Raw genomic sequence first — 27,611 nt, 5'->3', positions numbered from 1 at the left:
CTACACAAATGCGATTAGAGTGGTCAGACTGAAACAGATTTCAAACCACCTCTGGATGTAGCCTGAAACGGATTGGAAAAAACTGATTTCGTGCGGTTTTTGGCCATTCACACTTTCTAAATGTGATTGAATTCCAATCAGATATGCACCAAAATTGGATATTTACTGACAGTGTGAACAAAATAAGAACGAACAAATGCAGAAAATCGACATGGTGTTTAGTGGATTCTGCCAACAAAGCGTTATTTCTGAATGGCCTGGCACCAGGATTAAGCAGATTTGAAGATATTTGATGAACATAACACATGCTGAGAGCATTTGGTCAATCATTACTTAATTTTTGACAAAGGGTGGCATTTTGGGACTTTTGCAACCGAGCTCCTCATTATAGAAGTACTTTACGTTACCACTTGCATCACCTATGATGCTACAATATTAAATAAGCAAAAGTTAAACAAAAATGAAAACAATACTGCTCCAAACTAAATACATAGAAAGTTTTATTAAACAATTAACCATATTAATTAATTTTGTTTTGATTTCAGCAACATCAGGGTGTCATATTTTCCCCAACACCCAAATCTCGGTGGATCAGAGGTGTCAACAAAGCCAATGCAAAACATGACGAACACAAATAAAACCAGCCCATAGAAACACACTCAACGTCTGATTATCATCTGATCTACAACACTGTTAAACTCTCATTTACACCCATTTCCTTAAACTTAATTAATTAATATTCAGGATGGTAATAACAAACAGTGACAGAAACAGAGATATGATAAACGGAAACTTCAGGTAAAAATAGGCACTTTAAAGACATCATCTTGTGTTTATACAGGGGATCAGCATACAAAAGTTAAGCACTGTCACAAACATTACCTTTAAAACATTTTTCACATCCACCACAAAATGATTAATGTAGAGCTTAACCATCAGGTTACCATTATGCAGCGTATTCATTTTGTCAAAATAAATGTCAAAATGAACGCTTTTATGACTTAAGGTTTTTAACCATTATCCTTTATATTATTGGCTCAGCGTGCACATAAGCATTACTCCCCCTAGTGTTTAACTTCAAAAAGGGGCACAATAGGAGGAGCATGAAGTGCTTTACTAATACTGCATCCATTTGTTCACATTCAATTTCATTACTAATGGACTTTGTGTAGTGTTTATTAGTCCAGTGATATTTCCTCAAAATTTATAAACACTGAGCATTCACAGTAGATTCAACAGAAGATGCCTTTTAGGTAGATAGGACATTCGACTTTGAAATTGGTTGACTAGGATAACCATGTGGGGGGGAAAAAGGAGCAGAAAAATACGCCGTTTAACAGTTTTAAGTACTAACTTTCCCGCTAACAATAAGACCTGTTTAAGCACAGCTCAAGAATCAGTAATAAAATAAAATCTGTTTTCTAGATTCAAAGAGCTCAAGGCAACGATTCACACCAGAGGCGTCAAGAATACATCTCAACAGAAAGACAAGAATCTTAGCAAACCCCCCTGAAAAAATTCAAACATGGATTAATGATCATGGCACGAGGACAGAAGGGGACGTCAAGATCGTCCCGAGCCTGACATCAGCAAAGGCAACACGAGAAGAGTTTCTCTCACTTTCCCACACGGCGGTCCGTTCATCCATGCAACAAGCACATATTTGGTTATTTTCTTGTTCTTCATCTCTAAAAGCGCACTAGGACAGATAACTGGGAGCTGAGCGTGTAATTGTGTACCCAGACATTAGCAGCAACCTCTTATGTAATGGACAGGAGTCTCCTTAAAGAGCGAGAGGTGTTTCTTGTCCCAGGAGATGACGGAGGGAGCATGACGTCACCGAGAAGAACTGCGCTCTTTGCTCACGCAGTCGTCCTGGCTCGTGATGTCACCGTTTCCCATCACGCTGCATGTTCTCCTCTTTTTTCTGCGGTGGGTCATGACGTCACCCTCCGAGCCCGAGTCTGCAGCCTGCAGATAACATCACAGAGGAAATTGACTTTCCATTCATTTCTCTTTTATATGGGTGCATATTTAAGATATTGACTAAATATACTTTGTGTTCCTTCAGTGAAAAAAAACAACAAGTAATTTCTATTCATCAGACAGAAGCAGTGCATGAATGTGTGCATAGTAGTATAATGCTGCGTTTACACCAGCCGCAGTAGAGGCGGCAAGCGCGGGTGATTTACATGTTATGTCAGTGCATTACACGCGATTACACGCTGATTATTATCCTGCGGCGCGGTACACGCAGTAAGCGCGGCACGAATGGCACGGAACGGATGGCGCGCGCAAGTTGAAAAATCTGAACTTCGGCGGATTTCCATGCCGCGTTAACCAATCAGGACCTTGCTGTAGTAGCGACGTGATAACAGGAAGCGAGCGGAGTCTCAGAAGCCCCTCCCAGGACGTGGATTTTGTCTCGAATGACTAGAATTTCACGGGTGAATGAAGCGAGTGAACTCAAATGTTCAAGCGTCCAACTACGTTTTTGCCGCCTCTACCGCGGCTGGTGTAAACGCACCATAAGGAGCAGTGTGTACCTCTGAATCGGAGTCAGATGAGCTGGAGGAAGATGAGGAGGAGGAGTCACTGGAGCTGTCAGATGCGATGCCTGTTGACTCCTGCAGATCTACTTTATCTGCCAGAGCGGCCATGTCAGGCCTCTCCTGTTTCAGAATCCTGAAAAACACAAACATCATGAGTACTGACAGAATTACATCTTACAAGTCTAGTAAAATGACTGTGTAGTCGTACCTGTACCACTTTCGGGAGAGTTTGGGGCGTCCACGAACCGTCTTGTGCCACACGATGGGAAAGTTAGTGGTGCTTGCGAAATTCTGGGTCACAGCAATGGTGGTGTCCAGATTAAGAACGACATGCCACCATCCACCTATAAAAGACACAAGATGTATTTTCATGAGACAATTCCAAAACGTGTACAAAAGACAGACATCCCTTAAACATAACAATGCAATATCAGTGTCCATTACATTCATGCATTTACACTAAACCGAGCAGCTGAATTATGCACAGATGTTGTCTCTGTGTGTAATGCCATTTTCTATTTCAGGTCAGTAAACAAAGCCAACAGCTTAAACCATTGGTATCTCAAAAATATCCTGTGGTTTGAAATTCAGCAAGTTATGCAGTGGGGTTGTGTAGAGACATGCACAATCTGATCATCTACTACAACACAAAATGGAGGAACAACCTTATTTCATAAGATTTTAATCATACCCAACCCTAGCATACACTGTATACATATTGTATTTATTGTAGATAATATCATATGGTACAGCATCTTTTCCCAAGCATCTGTGTATAAGCTCATAACAGATATTGACCTGGTACAAACACTGTGTCTCCGGGATGCTGCAGGATCTCCAGCGGTCTGAACTCGGCTGGCCAGGTGGGCTGCTGTGTGCGTGGATAGATCACATTGAACCAAGTTATGGCTTCATCCTGTTGGTTACCCCCATCCTCTCGTGTCACCTTGATGAGCTCACGGGGTGTGTGGGTTGGGAACAGGCACCAGCGTTTGTGACCTTGCACCAGGGCGTTCCACGCGCTCGTGCCGAGCGGGTCGATGTGAATGCCTGTTCCAGATCTGGCAGGACCCATCACAAACCACCTGTAAGGATAACGAACAGCATGGAGTTAAAACACACGTTAGGCTGACCACACACGTGAAGATTTTAAGCCAGATTGCACCCACGAAAGGGGGGTATGGCCCGATTAGTGGTTTACAGCAGACGATTTATTTATTTTTTGTCCAAAAATCTCTGGTGTTTGGTGTCACTGTGATTATTTTCTTGATCTCGATCGTGTTGGAGCCTCATTGATCCCAAATCGTAAATATCTAACATGTTTAATGGTCGCCCGTGGATTTAAAATTAACCGGATTTGGTAAAAATTATCTATTTTTTTATGTTATCAACAGAAACATTGTACGTGAAAAAGTGTTCAAGTAAAATGACGCATTACCTGTACGGAGGGCGCCGTTTCTCCCCCGCAAACTGAAAGAGGTCATCCCTAAAGAAAACAGGCACCTGATAGTCCTCCAGAAGTTTGCGTCGTTTGGCGTGCTCGCCGTAACTGCTATCAAAGATGTAAAGGGGGCTGTCGTCACGCGTGGACTCTAAATATTCTACATAGTACTTCATTTTCATTTTGACAGAGTAGCCGTCGTTGTCCTCGCCACATTTGAACTTCTGATTGCGGTATTTGCGTTTGAGTCGCTCCAGCGTCCATTTTTCACGTGCAGGCCATGACTCCTGACAGTTGAGCAGAACAACGGGCTTATATGGCTTTTCGAATCGCTGAATGAACTCCTCTGGGCTGAGATGCTGGGCGTCCACTCGCTCGACATTATCCTGAACAAAGAAAACATGCAAATCACGTGTAAGGGCTTTGTGATGATTGGCTGTAACAATTAAAGTTGCATTTAATATTGTGATGCGCACTGTGAGATGCGTTTGATAAAAGCATGTGTCAAATGTATTATTTTTATATTTTGAAGTCAAAAAGTGAAAAAAATATAAAACATTAGCAAAAACGAAGCAAATTTGATATAGTTCCCAGTATGTATACTGTTAAAAGATGGGTGTGTCTTATATGACCTTGTTATTTGTACACGCTGTGACTATACAAATCACAATGTAAATAGGAAAATGTTGGCGTTATTTGGTCACTGCCCAACATACAGTACAACATACAGTAAATGCTGCCTATTGTTGCATAAACGTCATCTTAAGTTTTTTAAGGCGAAGTAATAAATAGTGTATTTGCATTTTGGGCGGGAGTAAAAGATCGGATTCATATCCGTTTTGCCAAGACGCATTTATGTGGCCAAATGTAAATGGAAGTGACCAGGTGTAAAAAGCCCCAAACTCTAGGGAATATGGCGAATAAGCTAAAGTCCCAAAAAGTTGGCGTGTTCTTTTAAAACAATTGGCAGGATGATAAAACAGTAGTAACAAAACTGATAGTAACAAGTTTACTTTAGTAAGGAGAAAGCATACACTTTTAATCTTATACTTGATGTATAAAGTAACAAAACTGGAATTATTTGTCAATTAACTTAGGGCTGCATAACAATTAATCGCAACGAATCGTTTGCAGAACAAAAGTTTTTGATGACATCTTACATGTGTGTGCTGTGCATAATAATTATGTATATATATATATATATATATATAGTGTACACTATATGTATAAATACACACAAATGCATGTATAGTTTTTAAGAAAAAATATATTTATAGTTTAAGTACTTATATTAATTTATAATATAAATTATATATAAATATAAAAAATTATATATGCACACATGTAAATATTTCTTAAATTTATACATGCATGTGTTTGTGTGTTTACATAATCATTATACTAGGTATGATGCTAACTCCGCTGTCGCGGCAGATTTTTTGGTTCCGCTCAACGAAACTCAAGATTTCCTCAGGCGGCGCGCGGTGTTGTGGAAAATAATGCTTCTGTTGGTTTGTTGATGGTGAAATTTCTGAGTTTTCAGTCACCACCTTTCATGTTTAACTACTGGCTGTGCGAGCTCGCCAAAGTCTGTTGTTTGTAAAATCGTTGTTGCTGAAGTTGCGTAAAGACATTTTTGAAATTGTAAAGACATTTAGTTTAATTGCTAAACTACAAGTGAATGAAATTTTAATAAATTTGAACGACGACCACGGGAGTTTTACCTCCACCAAAATCTGCTTGAATGAACAAAGAATGTTAAGCTGCCGTATAGCCATGTAGTAGATGTCTGTATATATAAACTGAATAAAGAGTGTTATTTGGTGTAATTCGTGGTTTGTTTTTTTATATATATGACTTTTCAGAATGGAATATGTAGAGGATATATCAAACAGCTTATCCTGAAAGATTAAGGTCAATATCTCAAAAATGTAAAAAGTTATAGCAAAAAACTTCATAATTTTCAAAAATTCGGTCACACATTTTCTTGAATTTTAATGGAAAACATGGGACAGTATTTTGTTATTCTTGAACCCATAATATGATCTTGGTCTAATTTAAAAGCTTTTTTCAAGCTCTTTCTATCTGATCAACTACTTTTAGCATTTAACCATTTTAAATTTTTTTAGCAACATACATAATTATACACAGCACACACATATATGATGTAAACAAAAACTTTAATTCTGCAAACGATTAGTTGCGATTAATCGTTATGCAGCCCTAAATTAATTCAAACAGGAAATATTAATTATTATATAATGACAAATCAAATATGTGGTATGGTAGGTAATAAAAATATTTGAGCATAAATAACCTCTGAAGTACTCTAATGTCTTTTTTATCTTTGTGCGTCTATTATAATGTTGAATGTCAAATAAACTCCGTAAAAAAATACGGGATCTTTTTTTTTACAATAGCAAACCTACCTTAATAAATGTGTTTTTGCACTTTAATAATTTATTTAAAACATGATGAAAGTTGTAATCTGACAATTCTCAGTGAAAAAGTGACAAATGTCAAAATCGGCCAATGTGTTAGGCTGTTAAAATCAGTATCAGCGAAAAAAATCTGAAACAGTGCACTTGTAACTAAAAAACAACCATGTGTTTATCAGTTATACATCTGTTACAGGACTGTCGTCGTTATGTAAATGTGTACGTGCAGTGAGTAACGCAGACATTGGCGCCCACCACACATGTGCCTGAAACTAGCAGCAGATCTGCTGGTGTCAGTAACATATAAACAACCTCACCTTCACAGTCCTGTGTGACAGATCGAAATTCTCGCAGTAATCGTGTTTAATCCAGTCGCTCGAATCTTTCAGCTCGGGTCTGGCGCTCCGCTTTGCTTCTTTGATGCGTTTTTTAATTTTATGGTTCATTTCTTTTGCGTTTCAGCGTGTCGCGTCGGTACCTAGATGCGTTTAGCTGGCGTGCTAACACCGATGTCTAGTGGAAGTCTGTGGTGAGGAAGCTAACGTTAGTCAGTTCGCTGGAGGCTTTAGAGTCGTGTGTGCACTTCTTTTATTTCCGACGCACCTTCGGACTGACAAAAATAAGCAATATATTGTGCAGACAGGGAGGCTGTGGATATAATGAACGCTGCAACAATAAACTAAAGTTAGATAATCTGGCGGTAGCAAGATTCTTGCATGCCTTGTGGCGCAACCAAACGGTGTATTTTATCATCCCACCCCTTAAGGAAGATGATTGGGTATCTTTGCCGTATTGTAATAACTATATGAAGGCTGATTGGTTGTTTAGTTTACGTAACCACATATAAGAACCAATGGAACTTCGGCAGAAATGGAGACCGCCTAAGCGCAAATTCTGATTGGATTAATGTGATGATGAAACATTCGGGATTAAATTAGTGTACTAGAAACATCAACCGAGTATGAACGAGCCTGCTTCTCAAAACATAAAAGAGAAATCATTCACATTTGAGGGCGGTGGTGAAGACGATCAGTCTTTAATCGTTTCTATTCCTGAGGTACAATAAAGTTTTATATTATGTTGTTATATAAATAATTATCTCATGTCATATAAAAACTGTAATTCAATTCAGGTTCTTGATCCACAATATGGGATGTACGTGTGGCCCTGTGCGGTGGTGCTGTCACAATATGTGTGGATGGCACGCAATAGACTTCAACACAAGACTGTTCTTGAGGTGATCATATTTCTTTATAACCAGCCATTTAAAGGGCCCATGGCATACAAAGGTTAACATTGCTACTTTGTAGGTGTGAGCAAAAATGTGTCGTTTTGGGTGTGTCCTTTAAAATGCAAATGAGCGGATGAAGTGCAAACACTGATCACAATGATGGTGGTTTGTTGTAATTGAAACTCAATTGTGCTGTCAAGTCCTTCTTTTCTCTCTATTTTCTCTGTACTAAATGGCAGTGCTGTGATTGGATAGTGCACATTAAAGGGGCGGTATTATTATAATAAGAGCTCCTTATGACATCATAAAGAGGGCCAAATTTCAATGACCTATTTTTGCTCACACCTACAGAGTGGCAGCGCTGACCTCTTTATGCCATGGGCCCTTTAAGCTGTGGTGTTGACAGCGGCAAACATGATATGATATAGGCATTATTAAAAATGTAATTAACCTAATTGTCTCGCAAAAACTCCCATTCATTTTCCCCATAGACTTTTTTGGACTATCGCAAAAAATAAGCTCTAATAGAAGTTAATGACACTTACACGAACAAGTCAATCTTCAGAGATGAATACAAATTGTATAAATTTTTAATTGTAACGTTAAATGCGTTTAAAGGGATAGTTCGGCCAAAAACGATATTAAACCCATGATTTACTCACCCCCAAGCTGTCCGAGTTGCATATGTCCATCGTTTTTCAGACAAACACATTTTCGGATATTTTAGAAAATATTTTAGATATTTCTGTTCATTAAATGTTATGTTACGGGGTCCAGGAATAGTCCACGACCTTCAAGTCCAAAAAAGTACGTCCATCCTTCACAAATTAAATCCACACGGCTCCAGGATGATAAACAAAGGTCTTCTGTGGGTAATCCGTGCGGTGTTTTTGTAGAAATATCCATATTTAAAATGTTATTAACTTTATAAACTAGCTTCCGGTAGCGCCGCCATCTTAGACTCAGGAGAGAGGATTAGCGTAGTGTACGCACTTTTCTTAGTGACGTATGACAAATTCGGAGGGCGGGGGCACCGAGCAGCAGCAGAGAAACTCTGTACGCTGCGTAAGCTCTCATCCTGAATGCGCATCACTCCAAAATGGCGGCGCTACCGGAAGCTAGTTTATAAAGTTAATAACATTTTAAATATGGATATTTCTACAAAAACACCGCACGGATTACCCACAGAAGACCTTTGTTTATCATCCTGGAGCCGTTTGGGTTTAATTTGTGAAGGATGGACGCACTTTTTTGGACTTGAAGGTCGTGGACTATTCCTGGACCCCGTAACATAACATTTAATGAACAGAAATATCTAAAATATTTTCTAAAATATCCGAAAATGTGTTTGTCTGAAAAACGATGGACATATGCAACTCGGACAGCTTGGGGGTGAGTGAATCATGGGTTTGATATCGTTTTTGGCCGAACTATCCCTTTAATAGAAATATAAAAAGCCGAATTTTAACTTCAAAATTCATACGTGTTAATTTGTAAAGATAACGTGTTGGACAAAACGTGTAAGTGTCATAACTTTTGTTAAACTTATTTTGATCTTATTTTTTTGTGATACTCCAAAGCTGTGTCCCAATTCAAAGGCTGCGACCTTCTAAGGAATATTTTAAGAGATTGCGTCACAGCAGCACGACTTGAGGCTAGTAAAGGCCGGGGTATACCTTTTTTCCGCGTCCGGCTGGCGCATGCATGCGTCCGCGCAGCTTTCCAAGTATAGACCCCTTCAAGGTTTGTAAACATTGAATGACTATCGGGTGCGCGTGCAGCATGGGATCAAACTGTTCATACCATCCAGGCTTTATAATTTAATCTAACAGGGCTGAAAAATGATGACTTACCTCAAATGAAGTGAGCACTACAAACATAAGCCTCTTTGATATTTGCATTGTTCCAGTCTGCACGTTAATTGCTTGCAGCCGCAGATGTTGTATATTTTGTTTTTGAGATTCTGCATGAATCACGAAAACTTAACGGAAGACCTGGTGCGATTTTCACAGCCCACGACGTAAGTAGGCATTTTTGACAATACCGAATAATACGCAACTCAATCTGCTGTAATGGCTTTTCTGACCCCGACATGCGCAGTGGGAACTGCCTGTGAACCGTGAAGGGGTCTATACTCCCCGCGGCTACACGGATGGCCGCGTGCAGACCTCGGACCCTCCTGATGACGAAAATGATGTCATGCGGACTGCGCACATACGCGGACGTCCCTAGTATAGTTTCGGCTTAATCTACATCAACGTGTCATATTTTCTAAAATAAATGAAACATTTTCTGATTCCATATTTATTTTAATAAGTCAGAAACGTCTCCACTGTGTCCTGCTGACAGGCGCGGTGGGTGCGTGCAGCAGGTGACGCAAATAATGTATGGGTAATGTATGGGTAAGGTAAGACCGCCTCATTTCAATAGGCTTTGTGCCCAGCTGCACTACTTCCTGGGCTTCGGCCAGCTCCTTGTTTCCTGTCTGCCATTGTTGGACGGGCTGATTAATTCAGGTGTGCCTGACCTCAGTAGTCACAACAACAATAATCAGGCACACCGGGATTGGTCGGTTTGTCCGGTGGTGGCGGACAGGAAACGGGGAGCTGGCTGGAGTTCAGGAGGTGGTGCAGCTGGCATAAAGCCAATTCTCTTCGCGAACTTCTGACGGCTGCCGCCTTGAAAGACAGAGTGCTCACCTTTTAAGATCGCTGCTTAGAAGGTCACAGCTCTTGAATTGGGACACATCTCAAAAGTCTATAGGAAAATGAATGGGCTTTTTTGCGATGGAACCAGTATCCGCAGGCTGCACACGTCATCAAGCCTTGTTTATTTCGGTTAACTGAATTACATTCGCAAGTCATAAGCATATTACAACAATTAACGATTAACTAAGAAGAATAATCAACTTCATAATTTTTAATATTCTGAAATAAGACATGCAGCCTTCAGATTGGGAAACGGCCTGTGGTGAACAATGTCAGTTTGTGTTACAGCTCGGTGCTGGTGTGAGTTTGCCTGGTGTAGTAGCTGCTAAATGCGGGGCTCGTGTGATCCTGTCAGACAGTGCCGAACTCCCCCTCTGCTTAAAGAACTGCAGACGCTCCTGTGATGTCAATAACCTCCCCAATATACCTGTGATCGGACTGACCTGGGGTCAGGTATCACCTCAACTCCTCTCACTGCCACCTGTAGACATCATTCTGGGATCAGATGTATTCTATGAACCTGAAGGTGAGCATGTTTTACCTTGAATTCATTCTTGTATCTTGTGTTCTGCTGCATGTCACAAAAAACTCCTCTATTTTGGACAGATTTTGAAGATGTGCTTGTGACCATCTACTTTCTTATAAGGAGAAATCCTTGTGCTCAGTTTTGGACAACATACCAGGAGAGAAGGTAATTTACAAACATGCTTCAGTTTAGGCTATCCACCAAGTGAGAGTCATATACTTGCTTGATAAGCATATGTGTATATCCAGCAATTGCCATATAGGAAAATATATATATATATATATATGAGTTAAATCAGAAATCAAATATACTTTTCCAAGATTTCTATTACCATGGGGGTCTTATGTAGCTCTATAAGATTTGGGAACCATTTAACTACACATTATGAAAAGGTGTTATTAGGGTTATTAAAGGAAAGGTTAAAACTAATGCATTGTTTGGTTTTTATTGTTTCAGTGCTGACTGGTCCATCGATGCTTTGCTGCACAAGTGGAATCTTGCGTGTATTAATGTTCCTTTAGAAACATTTGATGGCAGCAAAAACCACTTGGCTGGATCAACACTTCCTGGGAATCACACTGTACAAATGATGATTATAACAGCAAGAGTGTTAATATAATTATGTTTAAATATTTGTATACAAAATATTAAATTATTTATTTTTCATACAATAAATGACTTAAAAAATATTAACAGTACTGTAAAATTTATTTTACTTGTAAATGACGGGAGAAGTTCACAGGATTCACTGGATATAACTAGGAAGAAGTTGGGTTTCATTGGGCACAATTTCAAAAGGCGTCATTTCGATTTAAAGAGCACCTATTTCAATGCTTAAAAAACATTATTTTGTGTATTTGGTATAATACAATGTGTTCGCGTGGTTTATGGTTCAAAAAACACATTTTCCACATAGGGCTGTCACGGTTATAGAATTTGGCTGACGGTTAATTGTCTAATTATAAATTGTGACGATTATGCCGATTAATTGCCTGTTTTAGGGCTTTGACGGTTATGATGATTAATTGTCTGTTTTATTGTTTATACATTTAATTCTCATTCATTTTTTTGTTTGTTCATGAAATAATTTTCACACATTGTTGTGATTAGTTAAATTCAATATTTTGCAAGGTTTACCTGGCAGTAAATTTACCTTTAAATCTTAAAAAAAAAACTGAAAATTCTTCATAAGAAATGAACACAATAAAGTGTCTGAAAAATAACTGAAAATAAAAATTCTATCAAAATAAACTGACTTTACCAGAACAGGCCTTAAATAGTAGCCAATCCTACTAAAGATCATATTAGTACTGGACCACGTCTGTAGTGGCTGCAAAAAAATAAATTCCTTACAGATCCTTAAGAAAAGCATCCTTCACTTGCCTAAATTTGGAATTGTGTTTTCGAAATGTATGTTTACCTGTAGGGCTGGGGAAAAAAAATCGATTTTTCAATTAATCGTTTTTTAAAACGTGGTCGATTCAGAATCAATTCTCAAAGAGCAGAATCGATTTTTTCCCATATTTCTTTCCTGCAAAAATTGCACGTAAGATTAACATTAATCAAATTACTAGTCTTCTTCACTAGATGTCACCCTCTTTTTGCCTTGCGCGATATAACCAAGGAGCGAGAGGTGAGCCTGTCATTTTTTAATTTAGTCCTTAAAATGGCAGTTTTGGGTGCTTCATCGACATTGATGCCACCTTCACATAAAAAGTGAAAGGTATGGAGGCATTTTAGATTTCGCTAGCAAGACGACGACGATAGTGTTGTGGCTTTTAATTTCTTTTTATTAATTACCCACTTGTAAACTTATGTTCACTGTTCTTTTTTATTAATATAGTATTTGTTAAATTGAGAATTGAGTATAAAAACCGACCCGAGATCCGGAATCGAAAATCGAATCGATTTGATAGCTTGTGAATTGAAATTGAATCAATCTGGAACATCTGAATCGATACCCAGCCCCATTTACATGGTAGTTCATATCAAGGAGCGCCATCTGATACGGTCTTAAACAGGTGCTGCGGCTCCCCCTTGTGTTTTTTTAGAGAGATGTGCCATCATTGCGGTGATCTAAAATCATTGCGATGATGTCAAACGATGATGATGAGACGATTATTTAATCATTGTGACAGCCCCATTTCCGCATACCGTAAATTTTTGTAGATTCAGATATACTATATACCGAAACGCACTGATTCATGTACAAAACTCAACGATTTGAAAAGCCCCATGTCCGATTGGCCAGCTAATCTGTACGTTATGATTGGTCTTAATACCTCCCACGCAGCCAGAAATGTGACGCTCCTTACCATGTTTGAAAGATTCACTCACAATGCAATGCTAACCGGAGTAAACTTATAGGCTGAGGAGGATTTATGATAACGTTGGTCTTCACTACATCACCAATCCCAGAAAGTAAACTGTTGCCTTGAATCTGTACGTTTGTTGTAGTGCAAGAAAAGAGATTTACGTTGGTGACAATAACTCAAGTCATAATTTACTTTGGGTGTGTACCTTTTGCATATTGTTGACATGTACTAATACACACCAAAGAAAATGTAAAATCGTGAATCGAATCATAGGAGCTCTTTAAAGAATTTAAAAACACTCAAGAACGTCAAAGCAAAGTACTTTATTATTCGATTTATTGAAGATTCAAAAATGAAATGACAGAACAAATTGTATTGTTATGACTTCCTGGTTATATCAGCAAGTGGTACTCCCAATTTTCCAAATCATGGAACAAGAATGAAAGAACTTTAATTGACAACATTGCTTAAACCACCAAACATCTATCAGCAGATGCTGTTTGACCTCGGCCACACCTGCAACAGCTGCAATCTGGAGAAAACCGGAAACAGCCAAGCACTGCAACACCGGATCTTAACAGCTAACCGCAATACTCAACAGCTAGACAACTGCGCCTAGTGCACAAAAAATACACAAGACATGGGGTTAGAATCCAAATGTCAAAAAACTAAAATAAAGTAAAATACAACAAGTGTTACAATCACACATCAACATCATATATGTTGATTAGAAAGGAAAAACTTCATATTTTTGAGCCACTTCAAGATAAAGCATAGGGATCATTCTTAAACATTTGGAGATTAAAGCAAAACAACAAAAAAAGCCAAGCTGAATAGACTAAACAGCGTCTTGCAAATATATTACACAAGTGAGGTGCATCTAACACCTTCTGAACCATCACCGAGACACTGGGTTTACCTTAAAGGCCAATAGAATTGTGACGTTCGTCCTACTCAACGAATTAAAAAAAAGGACATAGACATTTAAAACATCCTCACTGAAAATAAGGACAATGTATTTATTTAAAGAACAAAAGGGCTGTGAAACAATCAAACAGTTCGTTTATATGCCAATCAGTCATAATGACCTTTAGGCCCAAGTAGGCTTTGTGTAGATTTTGGAGATTCTCAATCCGAGGTTCCTCAGGCTCCAACAGAGGTCATGTATTTAGAAACGTCCCATGACGAAATCGACCTGAGAGAACACAAAACAATGGTCAAATAGGCAAAATGTGCTAAGAGAAAGTGGAAACAATGGATTTACAGAGACCACACAATCTCTGGGGATCAAGATGACATGGGGATCAAGGTGCACATAGTAGGCCTTATTCTCTGAAGATAAACAGAACAAATTTGTAGATGTAATGGTAGTTATTGGACCAATTTAACACAAATTATGAACAGATAGGGGTTTACAAATTCGCTCTGTGTATGTTTCATGAATAAGGCCCAATGTTCTTCCAATGGCATCCCATTAATAAGGCAACTGATAGGCCTATTTCCTGAGATTTAATTAAAATATCTGGGGCTGGGCGCTATGACGGTATATGCCATGTGACGGTAACTAATGTCACTTAGTAAAACTTAACTATGCCACTTATAGTGTTCAAATATTTGTGCAAAGCTATATAGTGCACAGAACAGATGTGTGGTATTTATGGAGTAAAATACTGCTTAGTAACTTTCTTTGTAACATTGTATTGAAGTATATAATCCATTAAATTATTGCATTCAGTTATACATGGATTTTGGTCATATTGCCCACCCTTGACAATCTAACAGTATATTTTATGGATGTGTTACCTTCACCTATGCATTATTTTGTTTTTCACATTTCCAGGTCAAAGAAGGCAATTGGTTTATGCTTGCACTTTTAGGGTAGGATGCTGTCTGTCCATTGTCTCATAGACGTACCTCAGCACCACCAAAACACCCATCTGCTCCAATGCAACCCCAACAGGAGCAGGTGGCTGGATCACACACACCTCTAACAGCCAAAACTTCACCTCACACCCCTGCTTTTACATTTCCATACTGGATTCAGCAGCTTGGAGGAAACAATTCCACATTGAGTTCAACACCATTCATAGCATGTCAAAGCAGAACCATAAACCTGCTCTGCAACATAACCATTGTGATAATTAAAGCTAATAAATAACCAAATCATTGTTTTAAGTGGGAGCTCACTTTCCATAGAGAGCCACACAGATGTGATGCATCCATTGTGTGGAAGGCCCTGTCTGTATGCTAGATTTTCAAAAAAGGCATTTCTGACATTTTCATACTGAATTTAAGATCTGGCTGTACATCACTTTAACTTTAAATTCTAGATAAGGAAGGTGAGGTAGATTCTTACCACTGTGAGCATTTAGGATGATGTGGGCGCTTCCTCGCCAGCAGATTTTGGTTGGCTTTTAGATCTTGACCTGGACTTGGACTCTCTGTTCGACGCAGGGGTGCGGCTTCTGGAACGAGACCTGGATTTGGATCTTGAACGGGACCTAGACTTGGAGGGAGACTTGGACTTCCTCTTACGGGGGCTGTGCGACTTGGAATGAGATCGGGAGCGGGAATAGGAGCGTGACCGTGATCTGCTGTAACGGGAGCGGCTGCGGGAACGAGAACGGCTCCTGCTTCTGGAACGGCTGCGTCGGCGACGTCTTGGGCTGCATGAGAAAGAAAAAATATTTTCAGCCTTTGCATAGTCTCTGCATTACATTGATTCAAGTGGGTCAATGTGCTCCTGTAAAGCATTGCAGTGCAAAAAGTCATGGCTTCAGCCCCAGGGAACACACGTTGACAAAAACATGTACCTTGGAAGGCAGTGCAAGTCGCTTTGGATAAAAGCATTTGGCAAATGCATACATGCAAATAAGGATTTTCAAATGCCTATGAAGTTGAATAGGCTAAACATACATAATGACAAACTTTGCATTACTTTCCACATGTATTTTCTTACAGCAGACTTAAATCTACAGCAAAACTGAGTAATGTTTCTGTATTTCAGTTCATTTCACCTTTGAGCGCAACCATGGACAACGTCATCAAACCAGTAATGACGTCATCTGCATGTTGTATAGCACGTTTTTTATATAGGACGATTTTGTATAGTGCAAATATTTAATGTTTATCTAACGGCAGATTTTTACGACAATTATAGCGAATTAAGCACTTAAATGTCTGTTTAATGAGGTAAAGACCTGCAATCCCATGAAGTACTGTAAAGAAAAACATAAAATTATTAATTTAAAACAGTTTCTTGTGTAAGTGAAGTACATAAACATTTTCTTGCATAACATTTCGATATACAGAAATAATTAATGATTACGTCACAAGTTGTATTTCAAAGCTTTTTTTGCGCGTCGTGTGCCGCGGACGGTTCTGATTGGTTAGATCATGGGTGGTGTAGTTATGCACCAATAATCACGCTACTAAACACGTTTATTATATATCACGGACTGATTTAGCTTTAATAACAGTGTATACAATCGATAAACAGCACAGTTATATTTAAAGATTTAAAACACTTCGCATTTTCCCTATGGTAAAAAAGACATGCAATTCTTGAACGGAGGAGTTCAAAATAAAAGTCCTTATCAGCAATCAACGTGCTAGCTGTGAGATCAAACCACAACGTTACAAACAAACTTATATTTAAAATCAACTACTTATTTAAGACCATGGAGAAGTGCATTTAGTTTGTACGTTTTCAGTAAATAAAATGCATAAAAAATATCAAAATAACGTTACACACCGCACGATAATAAAGCATCTCGTTTAAAAAGACGTGCAGAAATCATACTAAAAAGTGCCAGTGACATTAGCGCATTTTTTCTAAAATATTTCCAAGAATGGCCTCGAGTGAACAATCGCAACCTTGACATCAACAAACATTTCCGATTTCAAAGTTTACCTTCGGCTGCTGCGGCGGCCATGTCCGCCGTGTCTCCTCGCGGGTCCCCCGCCGCGACGTCCACCATAGTACGAGTCGGGCGGCCTACCGTAGCGGGCCATCTGAACCCGGAGCTCTCGTCCATCCAAAATCGCTCCATCCATGGCGTCCATCGCATCTTCTGCATCCCTCTTGTCGTGAAAGCGCACGAAGGCGAAACCTCTGCTTTCTTTCGTGTATCGGTCCCGAGGGATATAAACGTCCCCGACTCGGCCGTACTTTTCAAAGACGCGCCTCAGCGTCTCCGGCGATGTGCGATACGTTAAATTATCTACCTTTAACGAAGTCATGCCTTCTACGTCAGGCGGAGGTCTACCGTAACTCATTGTATTTTACACCAAACTATTAAGATTCGGGTTATGGCCGAAAGTTAATCGATTAAACAAACAGCGGTTGCTGTGAGACCACCACCTCCTGCGCTCGCGAACACAACAATGAGGTCTCGCGCGCACCTCGCTACAGTTAAAACCTCGCGCACACTCACAAAATGGCGGTGATATCAACAAGACAAACACAGCGACGCTCTCTATTATAACTAAATGAATGCGGTCGTTTCTGTTAACCGCAACGTAACGTTTGATGTCTATAAACGCCATCGTGTTATCTTTATTTAAAATAGTATCACAATGATGTGTACAATATGTAAAGTAAAAACTTCATTACCCAGAAATCCTTTGTCGGGCACCGTTTTTACGTCACGCTCAGCTGATACCAGTCACATGACAGACAGGCAGAGCTTGTTCGTGTAGCCGGAAAGTAACATATTTATCTTTTATCCCCTTTGCAAAATGTCTTTGTCCACACCGGAATCTTCTTGATCAACATTTCTCTTACATTATGATATAACATCATCGCACCCAACTAGTCGGTAAGTAAGTTTACTCAGCACAGTTAACTTACTGTCAGTATTCATTCACAAGAAAATCAATTACCCGTTTGTACATTGCTATCAATTCATTATTCCATATATCAGATTATTCATGTATACATTCTCGATTTTAGGTAAAACGAAACGTTTACTTGTTCGTGACTTGATTAAAAACGGTGATTTAATGCAGCATGGTTAGTTTCCCTTTGTAAGCAGTTGTGTCAGCTGACTTTGATGTGTTTTTTTTGTGTTGTAGTCTCAGGTTGTCATCGAACTAAAAACTAAACGTCAAAATGAGTCCAGAAGGAAAAGCCCTGCTCAACATTATTATCCTGGGCGTGGGATTCATGGTTATGTTCACTGCTTTTGGGACATGCGGAAATATTGAAGTAGGTTTTGAGACTACAAATGCATGATCTGATAAAAGTTGTGTGATATCAGCTGTGTTTTGGTTTATAAGAAGCTATTTATAAAGATTGATTTATCCATGACCTTATTGACTTATTTTTCAGCAAACTGTGATAAAGAGTTTTAATAGTACTGAGTTTCATGGAAGTGGCTACACAAGGTATGAACTTTCTTCTTTACTGTGTTCTGCCATCCTTAAAAAAATGCCATTAGAGTTTGTTGTAACATGTCCAAAATGCCCCTTTTTGGGTGGGAGAGAAAGTGCTGCTTTCATGTGTGTACCTTTAAATGCAAATGAGCTTCCTTTCGGATAATAGATCGATTCCTGTGATAGTAGTCTGAGACAATAATATCTTTAGCCGTATTAGTGCTACAGCATGCTAACAAACAAATTTAGAAAAGCTTTTGGGTAAAATTTACCAGTCAGTCAGTGGTTGTGGGCGGGGCTTTGTTTGTGTGACATCACACTGACAAGAGAATCAAAACAGCATGTCTTATGAGAATGCTTTGGTTTAATGGTTTAAACACCTTGTTAAAATGGATTTTGCATAATATGTGCCTTTTTAAAATATGTCTTGATGCAGTCATGTTTTTGCCTATAGTACTCTTTGTGTATCATTTTTATCATGGCCAGTTTATAGATGACAGCCTGGTCATGTGATATTGTGCTATAATCATGAAACTTTGCTTGAGTAAACTATTTGACTGTGGCTGTGTAACAAAGATGTACTGTCTGTTCACATAGAAAGCAGAACTTTGAAGTAGTAGCCATGTGACCTAATCATAGTAGATTTTATTTCATATCAAGTGTTTTAATGTTGATGACCCAAATAATAAGTGCTTACTTTTGCTATTCGCCAATACCAAATACCAAGAAATACCAAAATGGGACTTTTTTTTAAAACAAAATAAAATCTTCACTCAGTTGGACACAAGTTTGGTATATGTAGACATGTCTTACTGCTTGAGGAAAAAGTGTGCGTGCGTGCGTGCGTGCGTGTGTATATGAAGAGTTCAAATGCAAAGTCATCAAAGTGTGTCTGACATTGTGTATTCTTCTAAATGAGCATTATCTGCTAACAAACTGTATTTCTAAATGTCCTGAGGCCGGGATTAAGTGGAAGCAAAATTATTTGATGAACGTATAATATGTGCAGAAAGCATTTGTTTAATATTATTATTTTATTTTTGATGGAGGTGGAGCGGCTTTTGCATTTGAACTCTTCATATGTGTTTGAATACTTTAAAGTCACAATAAAACAGCCGTTGCGATTGTCTTATTGTTCCTGTGGTGACATATTCGAGTGAAAAGGCTTCTAAAATGAAAACAGTAGGGCTGGACTTGAATCAACAAGAATTGATTGGATCGTTGGAAGTTGGGTCACATTGCTATTTGCTAATCACTGTGATCGCTGTCCACCTTTCAAGGATGGGAGGAGATTTGCATTTTTGATTAAAGATTATGAGAGCACATACATAAAAAAATAAAGCTCAAAGATTTGTCATTTGTAAAAAAAATAAAATCCCAATGTATATCCCCCCAAAAATATGTTTTTATTTCAATTTCATTGTGACTTTAAAAATATAATGATTTGACTAATTGTAAATACTGATTTTCTAAGTTTTACAATTGTCTCCAAAAACTTTTACAGGGTGAATATAAAAACTCTGACTTTTTGAATTAAATATTTTTAGCTAGTATTAAGTTTACTGACATAAATGGGTCATATACACCTTTATTATTTTCTGTGATGTAAACAAAACATGTATGTATGTATATACTCTCACCTAAAGGATTATTAGGAACACCTGCTCAATTTCTCATTAATGCAATGGTGTGGGGGATGTTTTCTTGGGACACTTTAGGCCCCTTAGTGCCAATTGGGCATCTTTCTAATGCCACGGCCTACCTGAGCATTGTTTCTGACCATGTCCATCCCTTTATGACCACCATGTACTCATCCTCTGATAGCTACTTCCAGCAGGATAATGCACCATGTCACAAAGCTCAAATCATTTCAAATTGGTTTCTTAAACATGACAATGAGTTCACTGTACTAAAATGGCCCTCACAGTCACCAGATCTCAACCCAATAGAGCATCTTTGAGATGTGGTGGAACGGGAGCTTCGTGCCCTGGATGTGCATCCCACAAATCTCCATCAACTGCAAGATGCTATCCTATCAATATGGGCCAACATTTCTAAAGAACCTTGTTGAATCAATGCCACATAGAATTAAGGCAGTTCTGAAGGCGAAAGGGGGTCAAACACAGTATTAGTATGGTGTTTCTAATAATCCTTTAGGTGAGTGTATATGTATGTATGTATTATTGTTTGTATATATAGTCAGACAGTACTTTAGTTTTAATGTAAGTCTGTCAAACTTCTGTTCCAGCATGGCGATTATCTATGCAGTTTTCGCCGCCTCAAACCTTATTGCGCCCTCAGTGATAGCTGTGATTGGACCACTGTTATCTTTGTTCTTTGGGGGAATTGTTTACAGGTAAGTGCCTTTGTCATATTCTAGTGTTATGTGTGTAGTTAAACATGTCTGATCATTTGTGTATTTTAGTGCATATATTGCTGTGTTCATTCATCCCTACACGTGGTCATTCTACACTTTATCAGTTTTACTTGGGATAGCTGCTGCAGGTGAGATATATTTAATTCTGTTCAGTTTTAAAAGCATCCCCTTTTGCCAACTGTTCTCTCACTTACCGTCGTCTTTTTTGTTTATCGTAGTACTGTGGACGGCTCAGGGGAACCTGCTTACCATCAACTCTAAGGATTCCACAATTGGGAGAAACAGTGGAATATTTTGGGCATTGATGCAGTTTAGGTACTTCCTCCTAGTTGTCATTTTCATGTTGGATATTCAAAGAGAAAAGATTTGCATGAAGGTCTCTGATTCATTTGTTCTGTTTGCAGTTTATTCTTTGGCAATCTGTATATATATTTTGCCTGGCATGGAAAGACTCACATAACAGGTGGGATTCTGTTTCATATTCAGGTGTTATTGCAGAATCTTTGAACTTTAAGAAATTAAACTGTCTAAACGGGTGTGTTTTTAGTCTGTTAACAGTGTATCCGAGGTTAATTTTTTTAGTTTTTCTCTTTTTGTGTAATTTATAATTAGTAAAATCACCCCATAATGTGTTTAGAAACGAACTTGACACAAATTTTAAATGATGTTGTTTTCCACACATTTTGTCTCAAGCATGCTTTTCACTAACATTGCTATGGCCTAAGTTGGTACTATAACAAATGTAATAGCTGTAAAAGTGTAAAAAAAGTAAAAGTGGTTTCTAAGTGGGTGTGCAAACAAAGGCGTTTACGCCGGCGGCCGACATATGTTTTCAGTAGTTTCCAATGGAAGCACCGCGCTTTTAAAAAACGGCAGCTGGCAGGTTTTTACCGAGCCCCTAAGGTGACATTGGAGTAAAAAAATCAAAAGTTCACGAAATTTTCATGTGCTCACGCGAAACCTTCATGTTCAGAATTTTTTTTAAGTTTAGTTTTGCGTGCGCACGTGAAACTTTCGCTTTTACGTGAGCACGCGAAACTAAACGCGATAGTTTCACGTGCGCAAGCGATAGTTTCACGTGCGCAAGCGATAGTTTCACGTGCGCAAGCGATAGTTTCACGTGCGCAAGCGATAGTTTCACGTGCGCACGCAAAACTAAACTTTATTTACTTTTTAATCCATGTCCCCTTAGGGGCTCCGTAGATTTTGTCTGTCCTGGTGCTCGGCGGCTTTTCAACTTTTTTGTTCAACTTTGTGTAAAACGTTCTGCAAATAAATGTCAATTCTCTCTTGGCTGTCCAGTCATTGTGGAGGAGGGGCGGGACAAACATTACAACAACCAATTGGCACATCATTCAACGACTGATAAACAAAGAATTATCATAGCAAGCAATGCGATTTGCTGAAAAAAAGTTGGTAAGTGCCTATAGTCGGCTTCCGCCTGCCGTTTTTAGCCACGTTTAAACCCTTGGTGTACACGCCCCCTAAAGTAGGTAAAGAAACCCCTATTAAAAAAGTTAATCCAAACCATAAGACAGAATTATAATGATCATAAAAATAAAAATAATATTTCAGTTTGTAGAGAAGTGCTTCTGCTACTGCTGATTTAAGTCTAATGGTGGTAAAAAAAATCTATTTTTCCAGACAAGGACCGTCAAACTGTCTTCATCACACTCACGGTCATCAGCCTGGTCGGCAGCTTCCTGTTTTTCCTCATCCAGCGGCCAGATCCAGAACCAGCACCTTCTGATGCCTCTGAGTCACTTCTACCAGCAGACATCTCAGATAGTAGCTCTGTGAGGTATGGGTGTATTTTTATACACTTCTGCATATCCAGACATTTATTTGGCCCACAGTTTAATCATGTCACATTTTGTCATTTTAAGTACATCTCCGGGTCTGGGCTCTCAAGCACTGGATGCATTTAGTAAGTTGCAGTGATATTTTAAATTTAAGAAAATATATAAACACTGTACTTTTAAGCATATTACAACAGCAGCTCTTGTCAAATTTTCACAGAGAAATCCATACAACTAGCCATGACTAAAGAGATGCTGTTGCTGAGCATTCCTTTTGCTTACTCGGGTAAGTTTAGTCCACCAAAATAAATTAATAATTGGAACCATCATGATGGATATAGCATGTAGATTATGAGAAAAACAAAGGGCCCAGTACAGAACCTTGGGGTACACATTGAGAGAATGGATATGCATTACAATCTATTAGTATAATAGAAAAAACTGAGGAAATACACCAGTAACACACTACAGTATATCTGAGAATTTATTGTGTATTGTGATAGATAATGTTAAAGGCGGGAAGAAAGTTATTATGAAATTTGGCAGAACGTTGCAAGCTCTTGTCTATGACAATCTCAGTTCTTTGCAAATAAGCAGATTTAAAGGGGTCATAACGATTACTAGAATCATACTTTTAATCAATCTGCAAGTAGGTTGTAATACATTGTTGAGACAATGCAGTTGTTTTGTGGTTTTCCAGGGCTCGAGCTAACATTCTACAGTGGGGTGTACGGGACATGTCTAGGGGCCATGTCTCAATTTGGAGAAGACGCCAAGGGTCTCATTGGGCTCTCAGGAATTTTAATTGGTGTTGGGGAAATACTGGGTAAGTCCGTACACACAGAGTGTATTTCCTTTGATACTGAATTTTTTTTTACCTTGTGATGCCCTTCAAGTCACTTTGGATAAAAACATCTACCAAATAAATGTAAATGTAATTTTAACATAACACAGTAGATGTACTGTAATAAACTGTTCTCTGTTTGACCAGGAGGGGGAATATTTGGGATTCTGGACAAGTGTAACCGCTACGGCAGAAACCCAGTGGTGTTTCTTGGGCTCATTACCCATTTTGTGGCATTCTACCTTATTTTCCTCAACATAGCAAGTGATGCTCCTGTGGCTCCAGAGGAAGGCACACAAATGCGAGCTTACATGCAGCCTAGGTATGGTATGAGGAAACAGTGACAGTAGTGTACTAAAATAGAATGGGCTTTGAAAATTTAGCTTATATGGCAAACATACCAAACATTAAAACAATGAAGCTGTTTATTGTTATCTCTGTATTCATTTTTTCACTGGTTTTGCTTTTTGTAGCATCCTTGTGGCGTTGATATGCAGTTTCTTGCTGGGCCTGGGTGACAGTTGCTTCAACACTCAGCTTATCAGTATTGTGGGTTTATTGTTCCGGGAAGACAGCGCCCCTGCATTTGCAGTCTTCAAATTTGTACAGGTTTGAATTTACTTTTTTTAAACATTCTTAAGTAATTCATCATAGGGAAGCAATAACATGAGAAGTGCTCTACAAAGTTACTTTCAGCTTACAAAGTTTCAGCATTCTTTAGAGACACAACCTGTTTAAGGAAAGAGAAAAGATTACAAGTATATTTTTTGTAATAGACAGAGCTTTCAACATGTTCCTGTCAAGTATTCATGGAACAAAAAAACATTTCAGGTAAAGGTCAGGATGGTGTTCTCTTAATAAAGCTGAGATGTCGTCCAGGCAGGCTGCGATGCTCTGCCTCCACAGTGGGATTGTCTGGTTAGGCAGAGAAGAACATTTGGTTATATTTTGCATAGCAGTGGTAAGAGAAGCCAGGTGATTTTATAATGGGTCATAGGGATGTTGTATAAATAAAGAATAGAAGTGGTCCAAACACTGGTCCTTGGGGGACCCCAGTAATCATGTTATGTGATTTGGACAGCTTCCCCTCCAAGACACCCTAAAGTATCTACCTGAGAGGTCAGATTTAAACTAATGCAATCCAATTCCTGTGATTTGCAGTGATGTGATTAAAGTGATAAAGGTGATTAAGTGTTTCGTTGGCAGCAGACAGATCTAGTAGAATGAGGACAGGGAGTATACACTCAGACTTTGCTAGCTGCTGGGCTTCAGTGACTGAGAGCAGTGCTGGATGGTTGCTCTTGAAGCCCAACTGTTTGTGATCAGGTTGTTCTGAGAGAGCATTCAAGATACCTGGTTAAAAACAGCTCTTGAAGTGTTTACACAGCAGGATGTCGAGGTGGGCCGTAGTTGTCAGCATCTAAGGGAATAAGTGTGGGTTTTTAAGCAGCGGAGTAACACTGGCCTCTACTTAAATGTATTGGGGAAAGTGCCAGTGAAGAGGGAGGAGTTGATGATGTGTGTGAGTGCACGTGTGTTTGAAATGATCTGTAGGAAATGGGAGTTAGATGTGAATAGCGTTTTAGATGGAGATGACCAAGTCCTGGCTGCTGTTAGATGTAGCTTTCTCATCATCTGATAAAGAGGTGATGTGTGGGGGAATTTGACTGACATATTACTAGGGCCATATTTTAACAATTCACTCTTTGGAAAATCTTTGGAATTGTGTTTATATTCAAAATGAGATGTTTCCTCCAAGTCTGTCTCTGTCTCTGCAGTCCATCACAGCTGCCATAGCCTTCTTCTACAGCAACTACCTGCTCCTACACTGGCAGCTTCTCATCATGGTTGTGATGGGCTTCCTGGGTACGGTATCTTTCTTCGCGGTGGAGTGGATAGCTATTATCAGTCGACGAAATACTGATTATGACAGTTTTTAAAAGACACAAGTGCCAGAAGTACGATCTCAGTATCTCCAGTCATTACTGAGCATATACAGATGACCTTTGATGGCCGTTCCTTTATCTGGTTTATCCTTCAGCATTCTAAACTTGGGAAGCACCTGCTCCTAATATCCATTCTTTCTCAAGTGCATCAGCGTTACACATTCTGTTTTTTACTTGCACATAAAGTTTACTCTTCTAAGGAACTCAAAGTGCTGTATCTTTAAAAAATGTTCATGTTTTATATCATTTGGACTGTGTAACGGTAGTCACTATCTGCTATGTCAACTGGAAGACCCAAAACATCTTTCCTCCAATATAAATATAGATTACTTGGATGTTTTTGAAAGTTTGAGCTACTTTGAAACTTTACTCAACCTCAAATTGTTTCAAACACATTAAAAAAATCATTATGCAGCTCCTATCCATACAACGTCTAAACATCTAAAAATTGCTAAAGAATGTAAAAGTAGTCAGTAAACTCGGGTTTGTAGACTCACTTTTATATGAAATATTCTATGAATTGAGTTATTAAAGATAAAAGTGCAATGGCAATAATTCACTGAGCTGTGGAATATATTTCAAGTGTACACTGTGCTGTAAATGTACGATAAGGATGAGAAACATCATTCTTTCACTAACTTTAATGTAAGTCACTTGACTTCTTATTTGCAGTCAGTAAATAGATTAGGGTTTATTATTGTTTATGTTGTTTTAATTTTTTTGTTTGCTTTTCTTTTTTTTAAGAGAACAATTTTGCCAAAGAATGAAACACTCCCTAGCAATTTGCTTTATTTTTGAGTTTTGTCTTTATTTCTCTGAAGTAATATTTGCATGACTCTGATTTAATCATTAAAAACAAAGACAGAGATAGAAAAAAATGTGAATTACAATTTTAATGGCTTCTATATTAAAATCAAGTTGACCGCATGTCAAAAGTAATATTTGTATATCAGGGAGCCCTTGGTTTATTCTTTACAATACACATACTGCGACTTCATCTGCATGAAGGTAGAATATTTACATGTATGTTAGTATTTTTCTGTGTTCTGTTTGTTTAACGGAAACCGTTCAGTTTTACGTTTGTTTCAGGGCAATCTATGGGATGTTAAGGGAAAATGTGATGTAATTACCTGGTCACTTGAATGTACCTTATTGTAAAAATGATAATGACACGTTGAATTTTTTAAAATAAATATATTTATATATGGGATTAAAACTATTTTTAGTCTTTCATGCTTATTTCTCTTTGTTTATGGTTTGCCTAAATTGATGCACTTTATTTTTCCACATTGCTTGCGGGGGGCAAGACCCCCTGTTGGCTAGAGGGATTTTTTATTCCAAAACAAATAAACATGTTGATTTAAGTTCTTATACATATTAGGGTGGTTTCCCGGACAGGGATTAACTTAACCCAGGACTAGGCCTTAGTTTAATTAGGTAATATAACTAGTTTGAACAAACATGCCTTACTGAAAACATTACTTGTGTGCATTTTGATGCAAAACAGAGGGTTTTAAGATATGTCAGCTCTTACATTTATTTTAGTCTAGGACTAGTCTAATCCCTGTCCGGGAAACTGCCCCTTTAAAATGTTACCTTGTTAAACAGGAGCTCAGATGAAAAGCCGCTAAACGCCATCTCCGTCAAAATGAAATACTGATATTAACCGAATACTCTTGGTTTATCAAATACTTTCACATCAAATCTGCTTAATTTCGGCCATTCTGAAATATGGGTTTGTGATGGCGCTGATTGTATAGTAGGCAGTGCTCCGACACGTGATGCTTTCGCACTTTCGGAGACCCGAGTTTGATTCCCGGCTCGTGGTTGTTTGCCAATCCCATACCCACCTATCTCATCCCCGTACTTTCCTGTCCTCTCCTCATTCACTGTTTAAACAAAAGGCAAAATGGCCAAAAAATATAACTACGCCTGCTGCAGCCATGTTACAGCAGCAAAGTCCTTGATTATTACGCCAGAATGAGAGTATAGTTCGTAGCCATATCGGCCTAGAAAAACACAACTTTTAATTTTCCGTCGGTCTTAGTACACAAGTCA

At 38.6% G+C, this 27,611-nt stretch overlaps 4 protein-coding genes across 15 annotated transcripts; 2 read left to right on the top strand and 2 right to left on the bottom strand.

Annotated features, from left to right (window-relative positions):
* Positions 1-483: 483 nt before the first annotated feature.
* jmjd6 (jumonji domain containing 6, arginine demethylase and lysine hydroxylase) lies at positions 484-6,883 on the bottom strand. Its single transcript, XM_055185215.2, has 6 exons — positions 6,749-6,883; positions 3,991-4,379; positions 3,351-3,637; positions 2,761-2,896; positions 2,547-2,685; positions 484-1,971 (listed from the first exon to the last, which is right to left on the bottom strand). Exons 1-6 carry the CDS (start codon positions 6,875-6,877, stop codon positions 1,837-1,839), a joined length of 1,215 nt encoding a protein of 404 aa, XP_055041190.1. The 5' UTR covers positions 6,878-6,883; the 3' UTR covers positions 484-1,836.
* A 301-nt stretch (positions 6,884-7,184) lies between these two features.
* On the top strand, positions 7,185-11,585 carry mettl23 (methyltransferase 23, arginine). Of its 2 annotated transcripts, none has more exons than XM_055184857.2 (5): positions 7,185-7,488; positions 7,564-7,668; positions 10,659-10,896; positions 10,977-11,061; positions 11,353-11,585. In XM_055184857.2, exons 1-5 carry the CDS (start codon positions 7,393-7,395, stop codon positions 11,513-11,515), a joined length of 687 nt encoding a protein of 228 aa, XP_055040832.2. In that variant the 5' UTR covers positions 7,185-7,392; the 3' UTR covers positions 11,516-11,585. The 2 variants fall into 2 exon arrangements, with proteins under 2 accessions (XP_055040832.2, XP_055040823.2); XM_055184848.2 differs by having other exon boundaries at positions 10,647-10,896.
* A 1,934-nt stretch (positions 11,586-13,519) lies between these two features.
* On the bottom strand, positions 13,520-17,630 carry srsf2b (serine and arginine rich splicing factor 2b). 11 transcript variants are annotated; one of them, XR_012359093.1, is made up of 5 exons: positions 17,125-17,630; positions 15,568-15,877; positions 15,399-15,458; positions 15,126-15,258; positions 13,520-14,406 (listed from the first exon to the last, which is right to left on the bottom strand). XR_012359093.1 is itself a non-coding variant. In XM_055185231.2 (3 exons), exons 1-2 carry the CDS (start codon positions 17,487-17,489, stop codon positions 15,580-15,582), a joined length of 663 nt encoding a protein of 220 aa, XP_055041206.1. In that variant the 5' UTR covers positions 17,490-17,630; the 3' UTR covers positions 13,520-14,406; positions 15,568-15,579. The 11 variants fall into 11 exon arrangements, 1 of the variants encoding a protein (XP_055041206.1); XR_012359091.1 differs by having other exon boundaries at positions 13,520-13,826; positions 14,300-14,406; positions 15,021-15,877; XR_012359090.1 differs by having other exon boundaries at positions 13,520-13,826; positions 14,300-14,406; positions 15,126-15,877.
* A 159-nt stretch (positions 17,631-17,789) lies between these two features.
* On the top strand, positions 17,790-26,419 carry mfsd11 (major facilitator superfamily domain containing 11). The gene is made up of 14 exons (XM_055185230.2): positions 17,790-18,031; positions 18,288-18,420; positions 18,544-18,599; positions 20,836-20,943; positions 21,013-21,092; positions 21,183-21,279; positions 21,369-21,427; positions 22,609-22,765; positions 22,851-22,891; positions 22,984-23,049; positions 23,464-23,589; positions 23,755-23,929; positions 24,081-24,216; positions 25,386-26,419. Exons 2-14 carry the CDS (start codon positions 18,325-18,327, stop codon positions 25,545-25,547), a joined length of 1,359 nt encoding a protein of 452 aa, XP_055041205.1. The 5' UTR covers positions 17,790-18,031; positions 18,288-18,324; the 3' UTR covers positions 25,548-26,419.
* The last annotated feature ends 1,192 nt before the right edge of the window (positions 26,420-27,611 follow it).

Source organism: Misgurnus anguillicaudatus, chromosome 19, assembly GCF_027580225.2.
Source record: "Misgurnus anguillicaudatus chromosome 19, ASM2758022v2, whole genome shotgun sequence".
NCBI lineage: Eukaryota > Metazoa > Chordata > Actinopteri > Cypriniformes > Cobitidae > Misgurnus > Misgurnus anguillicaudatus.
This window is presented reverse-complemented; position numbering and strand designations above follow the sequence as displayed.